Raw genomic sequence first — 20,858 nt, forward strand, 5'->3', positions numbered from 1 at the left:
CGCAGAGTGGAAAGTGTCCATGATTTATTATGAATAAACTGAACACTAACATGAAACAAAATAACAAATAGAATACAACCGAAAAACAGTCCCATGTGGTACGAATACTGACACGAAAGACAAACACCCACAAACACACACGTGAACCCCTGCTGCCTAAGTATGATTCTCAATCAGGGACAACGATTGACAGCTGCCTCTGATTGAGAATCATACCAGGCCGAACGCACAAAACCCCAACATAGAAAACAACACATAGACAACCCACCCAACTCACGCCCTGACCATACTAAATAAATACAAAACAAGAGAAAACAGGTCAGGAACGTGACACTTCAAGGGAATTGTGTACAGATCCTTGCAACATGGGGCCGTGGATTATCATGCTGAAACATGAGGTGATGGCGGCGGATGAATGGCACGACAATGGGCCTCAGGATCTCGGCACAGTATCTCTGTGCATTTAAATTGCCATGGATAAAATGCAATTGTGTTCGTTTTACGTAGCTTATGCCTGCCCATACCATAACCCCGACTGCCACAATGGGGCACTCTGTGCAAACCCACAGTTTCATCAGCTGTCTGGGTGGCTGGTCTCAGATGATCCCACAGGTGAAGATGTCAGATGTGAAGGTCCTGGGATGGCGTGGTTACACACAGCCTGCTGTTGTGATGCCGGTTGGATGTACTGCCAAATTCTCTAAAATGACGTTGGAGGCGACTTATGTTAGAATAATTAACACATTCTCTGGCAACATTTCTGGTGGACATTCCTGAAGTCAGCATGCCAGTTGCACACTCCCTCAAAACTTGAGACATCTGTGGCTTTGTGTTTTGTGACAAAACTGCACATTTTAGTTGTGGCCTTGTATTGTCCCAAGCACAAGGTGCCCCTGTATAATGATCATGCTTTTTAATCAGCTTCTTGATATGCCACAGCTGTCAAGTGGATGGATTATCTTGGCAAAGGAGAACTGCTCACTAACAGGGATGTAAACAAATTTGTTCACCAATTTTGAGAGAGATAAGCTTTTTGGGGATCTTTTATTTCAGCTCATGAAACATGAGACCAACACTTTACATGTTGCATTTATATTTCTGTTTAGTATAATTCTATGTACACTTATTTTCCAATGTTACCATAGGTTGAAGAACTGATGGTGGCAATTTTCAGAATGAATCAAAACACAGTTTTCTTTCTTTCTTGTGTAAAGGCTCTGCAAATCTGTTTTAAATACTTTCCTAAACCTAAATAATCTACAACATCAAATAATGTTTAAATCTACCAATTGGTGGTAAAATGGAGACGAATATGCATATACAGTGCCTTCAGAAAGTATTCATACCCCTTGACTTATTCCACATTTTGTTCTTACAGGCTGAATTGAAAATGGTTTTAATGTATGTGTTTTCTCACCCATCTACACACAATACCACATAATGATAAAGAGAAAGCATGTTTTTAGAATTGTTTGCAAATTTATTGAAAATTAAATACAGAAACATCAAATTTACATAATGAGTAGAAGCACATTTGGCAGATATTACAGCTGGGAGTCGTTCTGGGTAAGTCTCTAAGAGCATTCCACAACTGGATTGTGCAACATTTGCCCATTATTCTTCAAAGAATTATCCAATCTCAAATCAAATCAAAGTTTATTTGTCACGTACGCCGAATACAACAGTGAAACGCTTACTTACAGGCTCTAACCAACAGTGCAAAAAAGGTATTAGGTGAACAATAGGTAAGTAAAGAAATAAAAACAACCTTAAAAAAGACAGTGGAAAATATCAGTAGAAAGGCTGTATACAGTAGCGAGGCTATAAGAGTAGCGAGGCTACATATAGGCACCGGTTAGTCGGCTGATTGAGGTAGTATGTACATGTAGATATGGTTAAAGTGACTATGCATATATGATAAACAGAGAGTAGCAGTAACGTAAAGTAGGGGTTGGCGGGTGGTGGGTGGTGGGACACAATGCAGATAGCCCGGTTAGCCAATGTGCAGGGGCACTGGTTGGTCGGCCCAATTGAGGTAGTATGTACATGAATGTGTAGTTAAAGTTACTATGCATATATGATAAACAGAGAGTAGCAGCAGTGTAAAAGAGGGGTTGAGGGGGGGGGGGGGGGGCACACAATGCAAATAGTCCGGGTAGCCATTTGATTACCTGTTCAAGTCTTATGGCTTTTGGGTAAAATCCGAAGCCTTTTTTCCTAGACTTGGCACTTCGGTACCGCTTGCCTTATGGTAGTAGAGAGAACAGTCTATGACTGGGGTGGCTGGGGTCTTTAACAATTTTTAGGGCCTTCTTCTGACACCGCCTGGTGTAGAGATCCTGGACGGCAGGCAGCTTAGCCCCATCATTAAGGAAAAGCGTTGCCTGAATCAACGAGTCTCCATGGTGATGGATAAACTTTATATCAACGGGCAATTGTATCAGGACTCTAGAGTAACTCCCTGGCTATTTTAATTTAATGTTCAAATCTGAGTTTGTGTGTTGTAGTGTATCATGACAACTTCAACTATAATGAATACATGCTCTATTGATCTCCACTTGATGAGGAAAGGGTTGCATATGGCTCAGGTTAATGTATGTAGCCTTCTTAACAAAATACATGAGGTTTTTCACTTGGTCAACATAAATAATATTCATATTTTGGCCTTGACCGAAACGCATTTAGATGCATCTGTAAATGATGGGCAAATGAACATTCAAGGATATAGTCTACTGAGAAGGGACAGGAATGGTGGGGGTGTAGCACTGTTAATTCAGCATCATATACCTTTTAAGAGGAGGGAGGACCTTAATGTATGTCAAATAGAGGCACTATGGGCTCAAGTACATCTGCCTCACCAGGCACCCATATTGGTAGGATGTGTGTATAGACCTCCTAGCTCTAAGGTGTCCTATTTGGATGACTTATGTACTGGGTTTGACAAGGCCACAGATAGCAACAGAGATGTATTTATCTTGGGTGATTTTAATATAAATTGGAAGGATCACAATAATTCGAATAGAACAAAATTGATTAAATATGCCAAGAACTGTGGTTTGAAACAAATGGTTAATGATACTACTAGATCTTCAATTAAGTTGGGTCATCGTTCAGACACATGCATTGATCTGATTTTCTGTAATATACCATTGCCATGCTTAAAAGCCAGATCAATGCCAGTGGGCTGGACAGACCATAATATTGTGACCATAACCATGAACACCAAGGTTCCAAAGAAACCCCTAGGATTGTGGTCAAAATAAATGTTAAAACATTTAATCATGAGCTATTTAAATGATTTGGCTGCTGTACCCTGGGAGCTGATTTATCTAGAGGATGATTTAAATCACGGTACAGAATGTTTTATTGATTTGCTCATTGAGGTAATGGACCATCATGCCCCTATAAGAAAGAGTACAGTTGGTGCCAGTCCATCTCCATGGATTGATGATGAACTGGGTGAGGCTTTTTCTCAAAGAAATATGGGAAAAGTCTTAGCAGCCAAATCAAAATTATAAATTGATGAACATAATTATAGAACATTACGTAATTGTGCAGTTAAATTGAATTGAAAGAAAAAATATATATTTTACAACAATGCTTTTATTGATTGTAAAAATGATTCTAAAAAGGTATGGAACACAGTTAAGGGCTTACTTGGTACATCTATCTCATCATGCCCATCTAGTGTGGAGGTTGGTACATCTATCTCATCATGCCCATCTAGTGTTGAGGTTGGCGGGAGAATAATAACAAAACCAGTTGATTGCCAATCATTTTGCAGATTATTTTACAAAGAAAATGTAATTACTGAGCAACAATGTAAACATACATTCTTCCAAACAAACTATTGTCCAATGGATTGATGATCATATTATGAGCAACAAGATCTGCTATTTTAGTCTACAAACGGTGTCAGTGGAGGAGGTGTTAAACCTATTGAAGTCATTACCTGATGGTATGTCACGCCCTGGCCATAGAGAGGCTTTTATTCTCTATTTTGGTTAGGCCAGGGTGTGACTAGGGTGGGCATTCTAGTTTCTTTATTTCTATGTTTTCTATTTCTTTGTGTTTGGCCGGGTGTGGTTCTCAATCAAAGGCAGCTGTCTATAATTGTCTCTGATTGGAAATCATACTTAGGCAGCCTTTTCCCACCTGTGTTTTGTGGGTAGTTGTTTTCTGTTTTGTGTCTGCACCAGACCGAACTGTTTCGTTTTGTTCTTCTTTGTTATTTTGTTTCAGTGTTCAGTTTAATAAATGATCATGAACACGTAACACGCTGCGCTTTGGTCCACTCCTTCTGACGACTCTTATGGACAATTTTTTGCTTCGCTGTGCTGCTCCCCAAATTGCAGTTCCACTGAGAAACATATTTAATTGGTCGCTTGAAAAGGGGATGTTTGCAAATGTATGGAAGCATGCGAAACTGTGTCCTATTCCGAAAGACTGCAAAGAACCCATTACTCATGCCAATAGTCGACCAATTAGTCTACTCCCTACACTCAGTAAGATTTTGGAGGGTATTGTGAGTCGACAAATGTGGGAGTACATGGAAAAGAATGATCTGATTACAGCCAATCAGCATGCTCGCAAAATCGCAAAACCATTCCACAACCACTGCATTGGTTGACATAACTGACCAGTGGCTCAATGCTATGGATAATGGCAAGTTTGTGGGTGTACTATTTTTAGATTTCAGTGCAGCATTTGATTTAGTGGATCATGAAATAATTTTGACAAAAATAAATGCATTATGGTTTTAAGGAGGTAGCATTGAATTGGGAACAGTCATATCTAACTGACAGGAAACAGTCCACCTATATCAATGGTTCATTTTCTTCCCCTCATGTGTTAAACTGTGGAATACCGCAGGGCAGCTGCCTTGGACCACTTCTTTATTTAATATATACCAACGACCTTCCCTATGTCTTAGCTGAAACTCAAGCTACTATATTTGCAGATGATACTACAATTTATGCAGCAAGACAATCGGTTCAACAGGTACAGTAAGCTTTACAAGGAGATTTGGAGAATATCAGGGAGTGGGTTTGCCAAAACAAACTTCTTTTAAACACTGTGTCTGCCTCATCTTCTGGATTCTGCCGACTATTAGTGGCTCAGTTTGCTAAGTGACTGTTTCTCACACCGGAGACCTGAGTTCGTAACTGGGTCCTGACAAAAACAGCATGGGACCCAATTAAGTATGGGAGGAGTACAAATTAAAGAAGTGGCAGAAATCAAACTATTGGGAGTGCAGCTAGACAACTGCTTATCATGGTCGTCTCAAATAACTAATCTATGTTAAAAAAAATATTAAAACAGCATGCATAATCAGAAGGATAGCTAAATATTTACCAGGACAAATTCTTCAGCAAGTAACACAAGCATTAAATGAGAGTCAGGTGAACTACTCTTCTGTGGTCTGGGGAAATGCATCATAGTGAAGTTAGGAGACTGCAGAATGCACAGAACAAAGCAGCAAGGATTGTTTTAAGGTGGAGATATGGTTCTTCTGTTGCAGTCATGCGCAGTGTTCTTGGTTGGTCATCAATCGATAAGATAATTTAAAAAAACATGCCTATTTTATTTCATAATATACATAATTTAAAACGTCCAAGTTCTATTCAAAACGGTATTCAGTTGGTAAGAGACATACATTTCGTAAATACTAGAAATAGATTGTCCACCATCTATGCGTTATCCAGACAGAAAAGAGAAATAGGCAAAATAACTTTTCGATTTAGAGCAATAAAGAAATGGAATAAATTAACTGAGCAAACAAGAAACCTTTCAATATATACATTTAAAAATTATTTTAAAACAATTTAAATAAAATACATAGAAATGTTGTGGGACTATAGTAGATGAAGAATCAATATTTCTTAGATTGAGTATTTATTGGGTCATTATGTTAGTATATTATGTATGTTTGTAAGAGTGTGTTATATGTGAAAATGTGTTCATATTATAAATTGTATTTTAATGTTTAAGGACTCTTAGTCCAAATGGTGACTAAAAGAGATCCAAATAAAATAAAATAAAATGTACTGGGTCGTACGCATTACCCTCTGTAGTGCCGTACCAGGCGGTGATGAGACCAGTCAGGATGCTCTCAATGTTGCAGCTGTAGAACCTTTTGAGGATCAGAGGACCCATGCCAAATCTTTTTAGTTTCCTGAGGGGGAATAGGCTTTGTCGTGCCCTCTTCACGACTGTCTTGGTGTGTTTGGACCATGATAGTTTGTTCTTGATGTGGACACCAAGGAATTTGAAGCTCTCAACCTGCTCCACTACAGCCCCGTCGATGAGAATGGGGGCGTGCTCGGTCCTCTTTTCCTGTAGTCCACAATCATCTCCTTAGTCTTGGTTAAGGGATAGGTTTTTATTCTGGCACCGCCAGGTCTCTGACCTCCTCTCTATAGGCTGTCTCGTCGTTGTCGGTGATCAGGCCTACCACTGTTGTGTTGTCTGCAAACTTAATGATGGTGGTGGAGTCGTGCCTGGCCATGCAGTCGTGGGTGAACAGGGAGTACAGGAGGGGACTGAGCACGCACCACTGAGGGGCTCCAGTGTTGAGGATCAGGGTGGCAGATGTGTTGCCTCACCACCTGGGGGCGGCCTGTCAGGAAGTCCAGGATCCAGTTGCAGAGGGAAGTGTTTAGTCCCAGGATTCTTAGCTTAGTGGTGAGGTTTGAGGGTACTATGGTGTTTAACACTGAGCTGTAGTCAATGAATAGCATTCTCACGTGTCCAGGTGGGTAAGGGCAGAGTGGGGTGCAATAGAGATTGCATCATCTGTGGATCTGTTTGGGTGGTATGCAAATTGGAGTGGGTCTAGGGTTTCTGGGATAATGCTGTTGATGTGAGCCATTACCTGCCTTTCAAAGCACTTCGTGGCTACAGACGTGAGTGCTACGGGTCTGTAGTAATTTAGTTAGGTTGCCTTCGTGTTCTTGGGCACAGGGACTATGGTGGTCTGCTTGAAACATGTTGGTATTACAGACTATTACAGACTCAGGGACATGTTGAAAATGTCAGTGAAGACACCTGCCCGGAGCACATGCCCTGAGCAATCTCTGTCAAATCGGTTGTTGATCTTTGCTAGACAACCATTTTCAGGTTTTGCCATAGATTTTCAAGTAGATTTAAATCACAACTGTAACTCAGGAGCATTCCCAGTCTTCTTGGTAAGCAACTCCAGTGTAGATTTGGCCTTGTGTTTTAGGTTATTGTCCTGCTGAAAGGTGAATTCATCTACCAGTCTGTTGGAAAGCAGACTGAACCAGGTTTTCCTCTAGGATTTTGCCTGTGCTTTCCATTCCATTTTTCCCCCTGAAAAACTCCCAAGCCCTTAACGATTACAAGCATACCCATAGCATGATTCAGCCGCCACTATACTTGAAACTATTTAGAGTGGTTCTCAGTAATGTGTTGTATTGGATTTGCCCCAGACATAACACGTTGCATTTGAAAACCTCCCTAGTCTTTGTAGTTTATTCTGTTTTTTAAATTCACTGCTCGACTGAGTGTAGGGGGTACGGAGATAAAGTTCAAAATTCATGTTAAAGTCCATGCAACTTATTATGTGACTTGTTAAGCACATTTCTACTCCTCAGCTTATTTAGGCTTGCCATAACAAATGGGTTGAATATTTATTGACTCAAGACATTTCAGCTTTTCAGTTTTTTATTAATTTGTCAAATAAAAAAAATAAAAACATAATTCCACGTTGGCATTATGGTATATTGTGTGTAGGCCAGTGACAAAAATATATAAATTTAACCCATTTGAAATGTGGAAAAAGTCAAGGGGTGTCAATACTTTCTGAAGGCACTGGATTTAGATGGCTTTCTGATCCCTAATATTCTGATCCAGTTCTCTCTATATATTCTAGCGAGCCTGTAGACAAATTTCTGACTAAAAAGGTACACGGTATTTGAAGGGATGGCTTAAGATAAATGTATGTACCCTCTTTATTTAAAACTCCATCCACAAGGAAATCTGTTAGCCAGCAAGTGGGAGGGTTTTCAGCAGTTGAATGAAATCTATTCAGAGCGTGCAAGGTAGCCACACCTGATTAAGGTAAGTCTGAATACCAAATACTGAGAAGTGCATAGAAAAGTTAGCGGTAGGAAAGGCGTACATTTACTAAGTCTGAATCGGGCCCCATGAGCTCTCTCAACATGAGACTAGCCTACACTCTCTCTCTTTCTCTTTCCCTCTCTTTTTCTGAGTCACTGCCTTTTATTTTCCTCTCGTTCTCCCTCTCTCTCTGTCTCTCTCTCCTCTCTTTCATTTTCCCCCCTCACCCTTCGCTCTCTCTCTCCCCTGTCTATCTCCATCTCGCTTTCTCTCCCTCCCCATCTCTCTCTACCCCCTCTCTTTTTCTTTCCTTTTCCCCCTAATTTTCATCTCTTCTTCCTCTGTCTATTTTTGGTCCTTCATTCTCGACCACCTGCAAACCGTCTAATTAGCTCACATCTGTTACTGCGCCGTTCATCTAATCACACTCACTCCACACACACACACACACACACACACACACACACACACACACACACACACACACACACACACACACACACAAACACACCCATCTCAGCAGCGCTGCACACGCCTGGCTCCCCTCCATTCTTCTATCCTTCCATCCCACTAAAATCTCAGTAATATATCTGCATTACTTGTAAGTACACACATTCACACGCACACACACACACCGTGTACACACACACACACACACACACACACACACACACACACACACACACACACACACACACTAAAACACACATACGCTCTGGCATACACATAGGAAGAAAGCAGACAGCAGCAATCTTGATCTACAAATACCGCTCGCTCTCTGTTAATGACTAGTATAGTATCATCAAGTCTTACTGCAAACACCTCAGTAATTACACCACAGTAATTTTCTCAAGTAACTCTGCATTGGAGTCAGCTGTAATTCACTGGAAATATGTTTTTTAAGCATACAGTAGGCTTGTCTTTGTACATTAGATATGCTTTACAATGATGATGATAGTGATGATGGTGGTGATGATACTGATGTTGATTGCGATGATCATTATGATGATCATAATGACAATGATGATGATTAAGATGATGATGATCATGGTTACGACGATGATGATTATGATGATGATGATGCTGATTAAGATGATGATGACAATGATGAAGATGAGCATGATGACAATTATGCTTATGATTCAGATGATGATTAAGATGACGATGATCATGATGACAATGATTATGATGATTAAGATGATGATAATCATGATGACAATGATGCTTAAGATGATGCTGATGATTAAGATGATCATGATGATTATGATGATGATCATGATGACAATTATGATGATGATCAATATGATGATGATTAAGACGATGATGATGATTAAGATGGCGAAAATGATGATGATCATGATGGTAATGATTAAGAGAATGATGGTGATGATTAAGATGATGATGATCACGATGGCAATGCTGATGATTAAGATGATGATGATTAAGATGATGATGATCATGATGATGATGATGATTAAGATTATGTTGATCATGATGACAATGATGCTGATGATTAAGATGATGATGATCATGATGACAGTGATGATGATTACGATGATGATGATTCCGATGATTATGATGATGGCGAGTCCGATGATAATTATAATAAGGACAACAATGATAATGATGATGTATGTGTGTTTTTCTCTCATCAGGTCTCCGCAGCAGTTACTCCTGCAGTGTATGTAGTGTGGTGTTGAACTCCATTGAACAGTACCATGCCCACCTCCAGGGCTCCAAGCACCAGAACAAGTAAGTTGATAACACTAACTATGGTGCACGAAAGAGAGAGAGAGAGAGAGAAGGTGAGAGAGAGAGCATGACAGAGAGACAGGTTATGGGTGTGCAAACTGTGAACAGGACGTCAGCACAGTAATTTCCATAGACGGAATCAGTTGCACTCGGTCTCTTCTGCATGCAATCTATTGACTTTGGTTCCAATATGGGTAGCCTATATGACAACAGACATATTTCTCATTACATCAAAAATTAAGTTGAGTAAAAATTCTACCACCATCTGCAGTCAAATAATTAACCTTGTTCGTTAATCAACAATTGAACCATAGCTGGCTAGCTGTCTGTACTTTGCAGAACAAATGCACATCAATTAATTTTGTTTACAAAACCAGAGAGGAAGAGGCAAAGTGAGAGGGTCCACTCGGGAATGCAACGATAAGCAGACTGATAAGCAGACCGCCTGCCTTCTCGCCTTTGGAACAATGACTCCCATGGTTAGAGCGGAGACAAGATCATCTGGTCATTATATACAATATCTCTGACAAAACATATCTGGTTCTCCGAGGACAGATGCTACAGCATTCCATGCTTTTTCTTTGGACAGTGTTCTTGTATTGGGATTACTGGGGTCATACAGCAAAGTGTGCTTCTCAACTTTGATGATCAAACGGGTGTCATTAATTTTGCCAACTTTGACCTGTCCTGTCAAAATATCAGAATATGTCAGAATATCTTTCAAGGAGGGTCAGGGGAGGGGTCTACTCTACTGCATCCTCTGGCTCGAAAGATGATACAAGGTAGACCATCATCTTCATTTGCCTTTCTGTTCATCAGCTGGTTTGAATGTTTAAAAGTTTAGAAAAAGCATTGATACTATAGATACAGTATAACAACCCACCTCCAATTATGAACTTGGAAGACTACAGTTGCATGTATATATTAGCTTTACAAACAGGTAGGTCTACTGCTATTGTATAGATGAAGCATACTATTGTTATTAATGTTTCTATTAAATTCTCATACTATGAAGCTGAGTGAATATGTTTTTAAGTGTTGAAATATAATTGTATGGTGTTTACGTGAGTGGACCCGAGAAAAATAGATCCGAACCTAATTTTAGGTTGCTGCTACAACAGCCGCACAACGTCTACGCTTTACGCACGCGCCGATGTAGCAGGTAACATTGACTATAGTAAGCCTATCAACTCCGTATCACGCAAGTCTCACAGACGTGGATTTCACTCGTGTGGTGTAGCTGGGCCGTAAGAGGATCTAGGTGCTGTGGCAGTCAGTGCTCAGAGAATAGTAATAATCTACATTATAATGTTGTGTTCGCGTGATGCTGATCAATAACGTGTTGGTGTAAAATGTGTGATTTTATACAGCTCTCTCCCTCTCTAAATAAGAAACAAGCACATACACACACACGGTTCCGCTCTATGCATCCTCCCACTCAATGAGTTGCCCAGCAACATGTTGTCTATCAAGGTAGAGTCAATCCATCAGAGAGAGAGTGTGTGTGTGTGTGTGTGTGTGTGTGTGTGTGTGTGTGTGTGTGTGTGTGTGTGTGTGTGCCATACCAGGCGGTGATATAGCCGACAGGATGCTCTCAATGGTGCATCTGTAGAAGTTCATGAGGGTCTTAGGGCCCAAGCCAAATTTTTCTTCAGCTTCCTGAGGTTGAAGAGGTGCTGTAGCGCCTTCTTCACCATACTGTCTGTGTGGATGGACCATTTCAGGTTGTCAGTGATGTGCACGCCGAGGAACTTGAAGCTTTGTGTGATATGGCAACTAGAGGTGTGTAGATCACTGAGAGAGAATATGACTGCACTTCAGTACACACACACACCGGACACTATCTGTAACAGAGGTTTATATATCACTGTAAGAGGAGATGACAGGGGTGGCAGCACTTTCACCTTTACTCTGTGTGTCTGCTAATCACCACTCAGTACAGCTGACTTACACTGTAGAGAGAGAGAGAGAGAGAGAGAGAGAGAGAGAGAGAGAGAGAGAGAGAGAGAGAGAGAGAGAGAGAGAGAGAGAGAGAGAGAGAGAGAGAGAGAGAGAGAGAGAGAGAGAGAGAGAGAGGTAAGGGAGAAAGAGATGTAAGGGAGAAAGAGATGTAAGGGAGAAAGAGATGTAAGAGAGAGAGAGATGTAAGAGAGAGAGAGATGTAAGGGAGAGAGAGAGATGTAAGAGAGAGAGAGAGATGTAAGAGAGAGAGAGAGAAGAAAGAGAGAGAGAGAGATGTAAGAGAGAGAGTGAGAGAGAGAGAGAGAGAGAGAGAGAGATAGATGGGAAGTAAGAGAGAGAGTTTGCAAGGTAGAGAGAGACTGAGAGTTAGAACTGGCACGATAGTTGTATAACCATGTAACCAGCGATTATGGATGAAGAATATGAATAAACCGTTTCATAACCATTCTAATATTCATAACCGTTCTAATACATTCATTTTGTTGTATTTTTATGTCAATATATCCAATATACCCAATAGCAGTAGTGTACATTTGTAAACGTGCTAAAAAAGATGCTACCATCTCTGCTGACAGTAACATTTAGTGTTAGTGTTAACGCTGTATTTATCCTCGCTACTGTTATTTTACTGCTGCTCTTTAACTTCTTCTGGCTGCAGGGGCAGTATTGAGTAGCCAGATAAAAGGTGCCCATTTCAAACGGCCTCGTACTCAAATCTTGCTCGTACATTATGCATATTATTATTACTATTGGATAGAAAACACTCTCTTGTTTCTAAAACCGTTTGAATTATATCTGTGAGTAAAACAGAACTCATTTGGCACAAACTTCCTGACCAGGAAGTGGAAAGTCTGAAATCGAGTCTCTGTTCTAGTTCCTGCCTATAAATGGGCATGAAACGTAAGAGTCTACGTGCACTTCATAGACCTTCCCCTGGATGTCAAGAGGCTGTGAGAGAAGAAATGTCGTGTTTATCTTGGTCTGAAGTGGAATACAGGCTCTTTGTATGATGTGTCCCTCATTTCCGGTATTTCCGGATTTTTTTTCCCCGGCATTTCCGGATTTTCCCCCAAAGTGAAAACAGCGCCCTCTGTCCTCAACAGGATAACATCATGTTACACTATACATATAACAAAAAAATACATGTTGTTTAGGAAATGATAGATACACTAGTTCTTAATGCAATTGTCGTGTTAGAATTCTAAAAATAACTTCATTGCGACATCCAGCTTAGGTATAGCGAGAGAGTACCCAAAATCTGGGCGCAAACGACTAGTACAACATGTTCGACAGATATATGAAATAGCATCATAAAATGGGTCCTACTTTTGATGATCTTTCATCAGAATGTTGTACAAGGGGTCCTTTGTCGGGAACAATCGTTGTTTGGATTTAGAACGGCCTTTTTCCCTCTCGATTTAGCAAGCACACTTGCCAAGTGGCGCGAATCTCTCCATCGTCAACAAACTCAGAGAACGGAACACGGCAAAACTCCAGAAGAAATGTCAATAATCTGATTAAACTATATTGAAAAAACATACTTTACGATGATATTGTCACATGTATCAAATAAAATCAAAGCCGGAGATATTAGTCGTCCATAACGACAGCTTATCAGAAGGCAAATCCAGGTCCCTTCACGTGCTCTCCAGAAAACAGGAACCTGGTGACACGTCATGCCGAGAGCTATTATTCGACACCAGATCAGGTTACACACTCTATTTCTTCTCTCACTGCCTGTCGACATCTAGTGGAAGACATATGAAGTTCATCTAAACTAATAAATATCAAGGACTTTAATAGGCAGGCCCTAGAAAAGTGCATCGATTTCAGATTGTGGAAAATCTGTCAGGAAGTTTGCTGCAAAAGGAGTTCTGTTTTACTCACAGATATAATTCAAACGGTTTTAGAAACTAGAGAGTGTTTTCTATCCAATAGTAATAATAATATGCCTATTGTACGAGCAAGAATTGAGGACGAGGCCGTTTAAATTGGGTACGATTTTCCCCCAAAGTGAAAACAGCGCCCTCTATCCCGGGGCTTGTAAGTAAGCATTTCACTGTAAGGTCTACACCTGTTGTATTCAGTGCATGTAACAAAGGCTAGCAAACGGAATATATACACTATCGTTCAAAAGTTTGGGGTCACTTAGAAATTTAAACCTTAACAATGTCTACACTGTATTTCTGATAAATGTTATGTTATTTTAATGGACAAAAAAAATATTTTCTTTCAAAAACAAGGACATTTCTAAGTGACCCCAAATTTTTGAATGGTAGTGTATGTGTTCAAAAGCTGCATGATAGACTTGTTTACTGCAGTTTCTAGGCAACAGAAAGCTGTGCTACTGCTGCTGGAAGCTGCGCAGCAGACAGAGATGAGAGAAAAAAGCGGCCTTAACTTTGCACATTTTTTCAGTTATAATGGTGAATGTGGACATTTGCCCGACAAACAACCATAAACGAAAATTCCAGGACCATCACAGCCCTACAGGGAGACAGACAGAAAGAGAGAATGGGGAAGGGAGGGAGGGAGGGAGGATAGAAGTACGTGAAGATAAAGAGGAGATTTAAAGTGGACAGAGGTAAGCACCACATTGCTGACTGAGGTAAGGTTTCAGTGCTTCAAAGGTGGTAAGGGTGAATAAGAGAGAAGATAGAAGGATAACGGAGGGTGGAGGGATAGAGGGGTGCAGGGGGAAGAGGGATAAAGAATGGAGTGAGAGAGAGAACCAAGGGCTGGGGGATAGAGGGATATGACAGAAGAGGGTTAGCTGTGAGGCCACTGAATCAGCTAGACTCAGTGTCAGCTCAAAGTAGAGTTGGACTTATGTGGAGTTGAATGTGCAAGACTAAGTCCCTTAGAGAGAGAGAGAGAGAGAGAGAGAGAGAGAGAGAGAGAGAGATGGAAAAAGATTGATGGAAAAAGATTGATGGAGCAGGACAGGGAGATTTAGGAAAAAGGGAGAGAGAGGGGAGGGTGTGAAACAAAGTGATGGAAAGGGGTAGTTATGGCAGCGTCGATTATTTGAATCAGCTGTGTAGTGCTGGGGCAAAAAACAAAAGGAGCACCCCTTGGGGTCCAGAGGACCGATTTTGGAAACGCTGAGTTATGGAGACGAGAGAAAGAGATGTATGAAGCATACTGGGTGTATGTATTTAGGGCTGTGTGTATTGATAAGATTTCAAAAGAGTAATCTCCAGTTACTGTAAAGGTGTTTATCTGTGTGCGCACCTGTATCGATCCCCCAGGGAAACCTGGAACAAGACAGGAGGTTCCAACTCACTAGCAACATATTGGCCCATCGCTTCCCAAACAACTGATTAACCGCTGAGGCTGTGTGTGTTTGTGTGTGTACTTGTAAGTGTGCATGCATGTGTGTGTCTTCCTGCATCACAGCACATCAGTGTGCATCTCTTCTAGCAGAGTATAGTCAGGGGGCAGAGAATTATGTGATTGCAAATAATGCCCCTGTCTCAACCTATTGTGCTGCATAGTTTGTGAGCTGTCACATAACACACACACACACACACACACACACACACACACACACACACACACACACACACACACACACACACACACACACACACACACACACACACACACACACACACACACACACACACCCACAGAGAGAGAGAGAGAGACACACACAGAGCAGAGGTTTATCACTGAAGCTCAACTTTGTTCCATGGGGAAGGCTTCTCATTTAAGCAGAGAAAGAATGCTGAGAGAGTGTGTGTGTATGTTTGTACGTCTGAGTGTGTGTTTGTGTAAGTGTGTCAGATTTATGGGCTTCCAGACTTTTAGGCAGGACATTTTAAGCGAGTGTTCCTTTCCCTCAGGAGTAAGCTATCTAATATAGTACACAGAGTGTTTGGCTACTGAGAGAGAGAATGTGTGCATGTGGTGTTTGTGTGTGCGTGTGCGTTTGTGTGTGTGTGCGTGTGTGCATGCATGTGTGTCGGTGTATGTGTGTGTGTGTGAGACAAGCTTCAGCTCGTATAAGGAGCTTTGTTGAGGAGATGAGAGTTCAGCTGACAGTGGCTGAGGATTATCTGAAAGCATAGAAACAGCCTTAAAGTGTGTGTGTGTGTGTGTGTGTGTGTGTGTGTGTGTGTGTGTGTGTGTGTGTGTGTGTGTGTGTGTGTGTGTGTGTGTGTGTGTGTGTGTGTAAATTGTAAAGAGCCATTTCCCTCAACAGGGACCATCAAAGTTCTTAGCTTTTATCTTTAATTATTTGAGAAAGTGACTCCCAAAACACACTCAGCTCTGTCGAGAACATTCATATTATAAAACAAGAAGTATGTATCTTCAGATACAGATGTATGATCTGCCTCACTGATGATGCATAATAAATATAAAAGCTAGAATCCTTAGTTGCTACATCCATTTTTGCACTAATACATTTATGATATACAGTGCATTCGGAAAGTATTCAGACCCCTTCATTTTTTCCACATTTGTGACTCGTTTCAAGAAACTAGGCATATGTTGTGCATCACTACTTCAGGAGAGCCTTTTTTTATCGAAAGGCGTTTTGGGGGGGGGGGGCAGAAAGGCCTTCTGGATCATGTGAACTTTCATGTGCCTTAATAACAAACTTGTGTGTCATCTGTAAATACGAATACAATTGTTAAATTTACAAGCCTAGTTGGTTCAGTCTATGAAAAAGCCAGCAACCGTCCCGCAAGCCATGATTGGTAGAGATAATGAATGTGCTGGACATGCCGAGAGATGAGTTCGGATTGGTCTGCCATGTAGCTTGCTTCTGTCTATTTGATCTTGTAGGTTATCCTGTCTAACACAACTTTTTTTGAAAGATATCCCGTAGTAGAACTGCATAAGTGTTGCTCTAGAGTAAGATAGCTAAGGGGATCTTCAAACTATGGGCAACCATGGCATCCGTGACAGAGAGGTAGAAGCATCCATCCATGTATACGGATAAGATACTCTAGCTAGGTACATTTCAGATATTACACGTTTCTAATTTTGTAAGAAAATCATTTTCATTTCAAGTGTATTGTTAGCTAGCTAGCTAACGTTAGCTGGCTGGGTAGCTAGCTAATGTTACGTGTATGATCTGTGTAGTGATCTGTGTCGTAATATTATTCATATCTCAGAGCCATTTGCTTTGCTAGTTATAGCCTAATGTTAGCTAGCTAACATTGAACCTGGTTGGTTAGCTACCTGCAGATTGATTCAGGGTAGTAACGTCATGAGTTGGGATTATGGTTCATTGTTTAGCTAGCTAGCTACATGTCTTAACAAAATACTTCACTATGCAATTAACCATTTCAATAGAATGTTCATGATGTCACTGCGACAACTGTTGTTAGACGTAGCTGGTAAATTCTCTCTGGCTAACTACTCCGATTTCAGAGCACTCTTGTCTGAATGTACCAGAGCGCAGAATAACAGACACATTTATGAATACTCAACACCCATTGAATATGGCCGGTATCAATAAACTTTGGCAAAACATTTTATTTAATTGTTTCCAGCAGCACAGTTGTAGTCACCAATGCTCTGGATACCATAAAAACAGCCAAAACAGCTCTCCTAGAGCAAGTAAAATAGTCAGTGAGCTGTTCTCTCATTTGTGTCTGGAAGAAGCTAGCAAACTAGCCAACATTAGCCAGTTAGCTTGGGTGCTTGACTGCTGTTGTTAGGTCAGCTAGCTAATGTTACGTGTCTGATCTGTGTAGTAGTATTATTTGTATCTCAGAGCCATTTGCTTTGTTAGTTATAGCCTAATATTAATTAGCCAACATTGAACCTGGTTGGTTAGCTACCTGCGAATTGATTCAGGGTAGTAAAGTCACGAGTTGGGATTATGGTTCATTGTTTAGCTAGCTAGCTAGCTACATGACTTAACAGAAAACTCCACTTTGCAAGTAATAATTTCAAAAGAATGTCAATGATGTCACTGCGACAACTGTTGATAGACGTAGCTGGTAAATTCGCTCTGGCGATCTACTCCGATTTCAGAGCACTATAAGCCACTGATGCAGACCTCTGGAACATTTACATTTTAAAAAGTCTGATAAATCCATATAATATAGCCTTCATAATGAATCCATTGTTTATTTTTAGACAGGTCTAAAGAAACATGATATGACGAAAATGCAGTCTATTTCAGATGAACAGAATTGCATACCCTGAATTGTCCGTATGTTAGGTCCTGATCTGGGTATGCCATATGGCTGTGGGCTACACTAGTTCATTTAGCAGACAAGATTTGCTTAGAATTCTGTGGCATTATTTTATAGTATGAAGAATACAATTGAACAAAGTTGAATAAAATAGAAAGGATATTTTCTCCAAAAGATTCGAGGGAGTGTGCACATGCGGCTTTTCTGTGTTGAGCTCTTAACAAAGAAATAGGTACTCCTATATGCTTAATTTGGAGTTATTAACTTCTCTGGGATATGTGGGGCGCTAACGTCCCACTTGGCCAAAAGCCAGTAAAAATGCAGAGCGCCAAATTCAAACAACTTACTATAAAAATCAAACGTTCATGAAATCACACATGAAAGATACCAGATTAAAGCTACACTTGTTGTGAATCCAGCCAACATGTCTGATTTCAAAATGATTTACGGCGAAAGCAAACCATACAATTATGTTAGGTCAGTACATAGCCACAGAAAAACACAGCCATTTTTCCAGCCAAAGAGAGGAGTAACAAAAAGCAGAAATAGAGATAAAATGAATCGCTAACTTTTGATGATCTTCATCAGATGACACTCATAGGACTTCATGTTACACAATACATGTATGTTCATATTTATATCCTAAAATCTGAGTTTAGGCGGGACGCTACTGTCTCACTTGGCCAAAAGCCAGAGAAAATGCAGAGCGCCATATTCAAATAAATTACTATAAAAATCAAACTTTCATTAAATCACACATGAAAGATACCAAATTAAAGCTACACTGTGTCACGTTCTGATCATAGTTCTTGTGTGTTTTGCTTGTTTTAGTGTTGGTCAGGACGTGAGCTGGGTGGGCATTCTATGTTGTGTGTCTAGTTTGTCTGTTTCTATGTTTGGCCTAATATGGTTCTCAATCAGAGGCAGGTGTTTTGTGTTGTCTCTGATTGGGAATCATATATAGGTGGCTTGTTTTGTGTTGGGGTTTGTGGGTGGTTGTTTCCTGTCTTTGTGTTTTCTCTGCACCAGATAGGGCTGTATCGGTTTGCCACATTTGTTATTTTGTATTGTGTTAAGTGTTCACTGTTTATCGTTTTATTAAACATGTTGAGCACTGGCTACGCTGCGTGTTGGTCCGATCCCTGTTACACCCTCTCTTCTCGTGAAGAGAGGGAAGGCTGCCGTTACACACTGGTTGTGAATCCAGCCAACATGTCAGAATTTCAAATAGGCTTTTCGGCACAACAAGTGACCCTGATTCAAAATGGCCGTACTTCTTCATTACACAAAGGAAAAACCCTCAACCAATTTCTAAAGACTGTTGACATCCAGTGGAAGCGGTAGGAACTGCAAGAAGGTCAATTAGAAATCTGTATTCCCAATGAAAATCCATTGAAAAGAGAGTGACCTCAACAAAAAAGAAAATCAATAGTTTGTCCTCTGGGTTTTGCCTGCTAAATAAGTTCTGTTATACTCAGAGACATGATTCAAACCGTTTTAGAAACTTCAGAGTGTTTTCTATCCAAATCTGCTAACAATATGCATATCGTATCTTCTGGGGATGAGTAGCTGGCAATGGAATTTGGGTATGCTTTTCATCCAAACGTGAAAATGCTGCCCCCTATCCTAGAGAAGTTAATGTAACTTTAGTTGTTGTACAAACATTGGGCTATATGTTTTGAGGCTGCATGATGCGACTCTAATGATGATTTAGAATAAGTTGCTTGAAAGGCATGCGCTCTGCTTTTTTTCTTGTGCAGGTTGTACACACATCATCAATCTCTCATTCACAATTTGACAAGCACTTGATAATGCTTCGACTTTTCCGGCGGCATCCCCTTTGTGTGTCCGTAATGCCTTTTGCGGCCAGTGGCCGTTGAGCCCTTGGGCTAAATATAATAATTATAATTCCCTTCTTCCTGAGTGCTGCGTCCTCCGAAGCACCTCTCATTCGCATGGCTCTCCATCCCGTGATCAGGTCTTTCTCACAGGCTATAAGTGAAGACAGACAAATCTTGTGTCCTTATCCAAGGACACAAGACTGTGTCCTTATCCAATTCCGAGGTGCATATTGAAGATATTGGAAGAACTGTCCACATTTACTTTTCATCAGCCAACAAGATGAATAGGCCTAACGAACAGCAAAAGCACTAGCCTATGTCAATCTACTATCCCCCATAGTACAAAGTTGACCAATTCTGTGCAAGAAATAAATCTTCCACACATAGTCTGGGACAGCTGTGGGTTGCGATAGATTCCAAATTAATACAACCACTAGCATCATAAAAAATAAAAATAAATGTTTACACAGTTTCTGTTGCGCGCGGCATTGCAGTACCATGTACCGAAACAGGTAGGCTACTTGATTTCAATATCTTAGCAAAGTGAACAGGCTATGTTGTTCAAACAGTTGGAGATAGACAGGAGGGTAAATTCATAACAGTTGAACTGTTCTACCTTGTTAGCAACCAAATACTTCCTAGTTGGCTAGAATTTAAATACAAAGATTAGCTGGCTACTCACTAGCACATGGGCTTCTGCTTAAGAGATTGTTCATGAGACCTGTGTTCATTTTCTATAATGTCTGCTACAAGAAGTTGTTCATTATTAGTGGGTGTGCATTGTGCATGGTTCATGTTGAGTTTGTAACAAAAATTGCATTTTCATAGACATACCTGAAAGACACAAAAAAATATTCAACTGTTTTGATAAATAAGGCTTATATTTAGTCTAGGTATAATTTTACATGCAGTTTATTGACTTTTAATTGTACATCAAAGCTTATGTAGAGAAACTGTAAAACATGTTTTATTTATATTGTGAATCGCCCATGAGTCTGAAATGTTTTGGCCATATCACCCAGCCCTAGTGTACACTGTCACAAGTCACAATCTTTTCAATTTA

General features: G+C 40.4%; 1 protein-coding gene across 1 annotated transcript in view; it reads left to right on the forward strand.

Annotated features, from left to right (window-relative positions):
• LOC129859640 (zinc finger matrin-type protein 4-like) overlaps window positions 1–20,858 on the forward strand; it is a 176,282-nt gene that overhangs the window by 130,235 nt on the left and 25,189 nt on the right. Inside the window, exon 6 of the mRNA XM_055929685.1 lies at window positions 9,738–9,834. Within this exon, the coding sequence (XP_055785660.1) occupies window positions 9,738–9,834 (97 nt within the window). The remainder of the gene's footprint in view (window positions 1–9,737; window positions 9,835–20,858) is intronic.

Source organism: Salvelinus fontinalis, chromosome 1 (genome assembly GCF_029448725.1).
Source record: "Salvelinus fontinalis isolate EN_2023a chromosome 1, ASM2944872v1, whole genome shotgun sequence".
NCBI classification, from domain to species: domain Eukaryota; kingdom Metazoa; phylum Chordata; class Actinopteri; order Salmoniformes; family Salmonidae; genus Salvelinus; species Salvelinus fontinalis.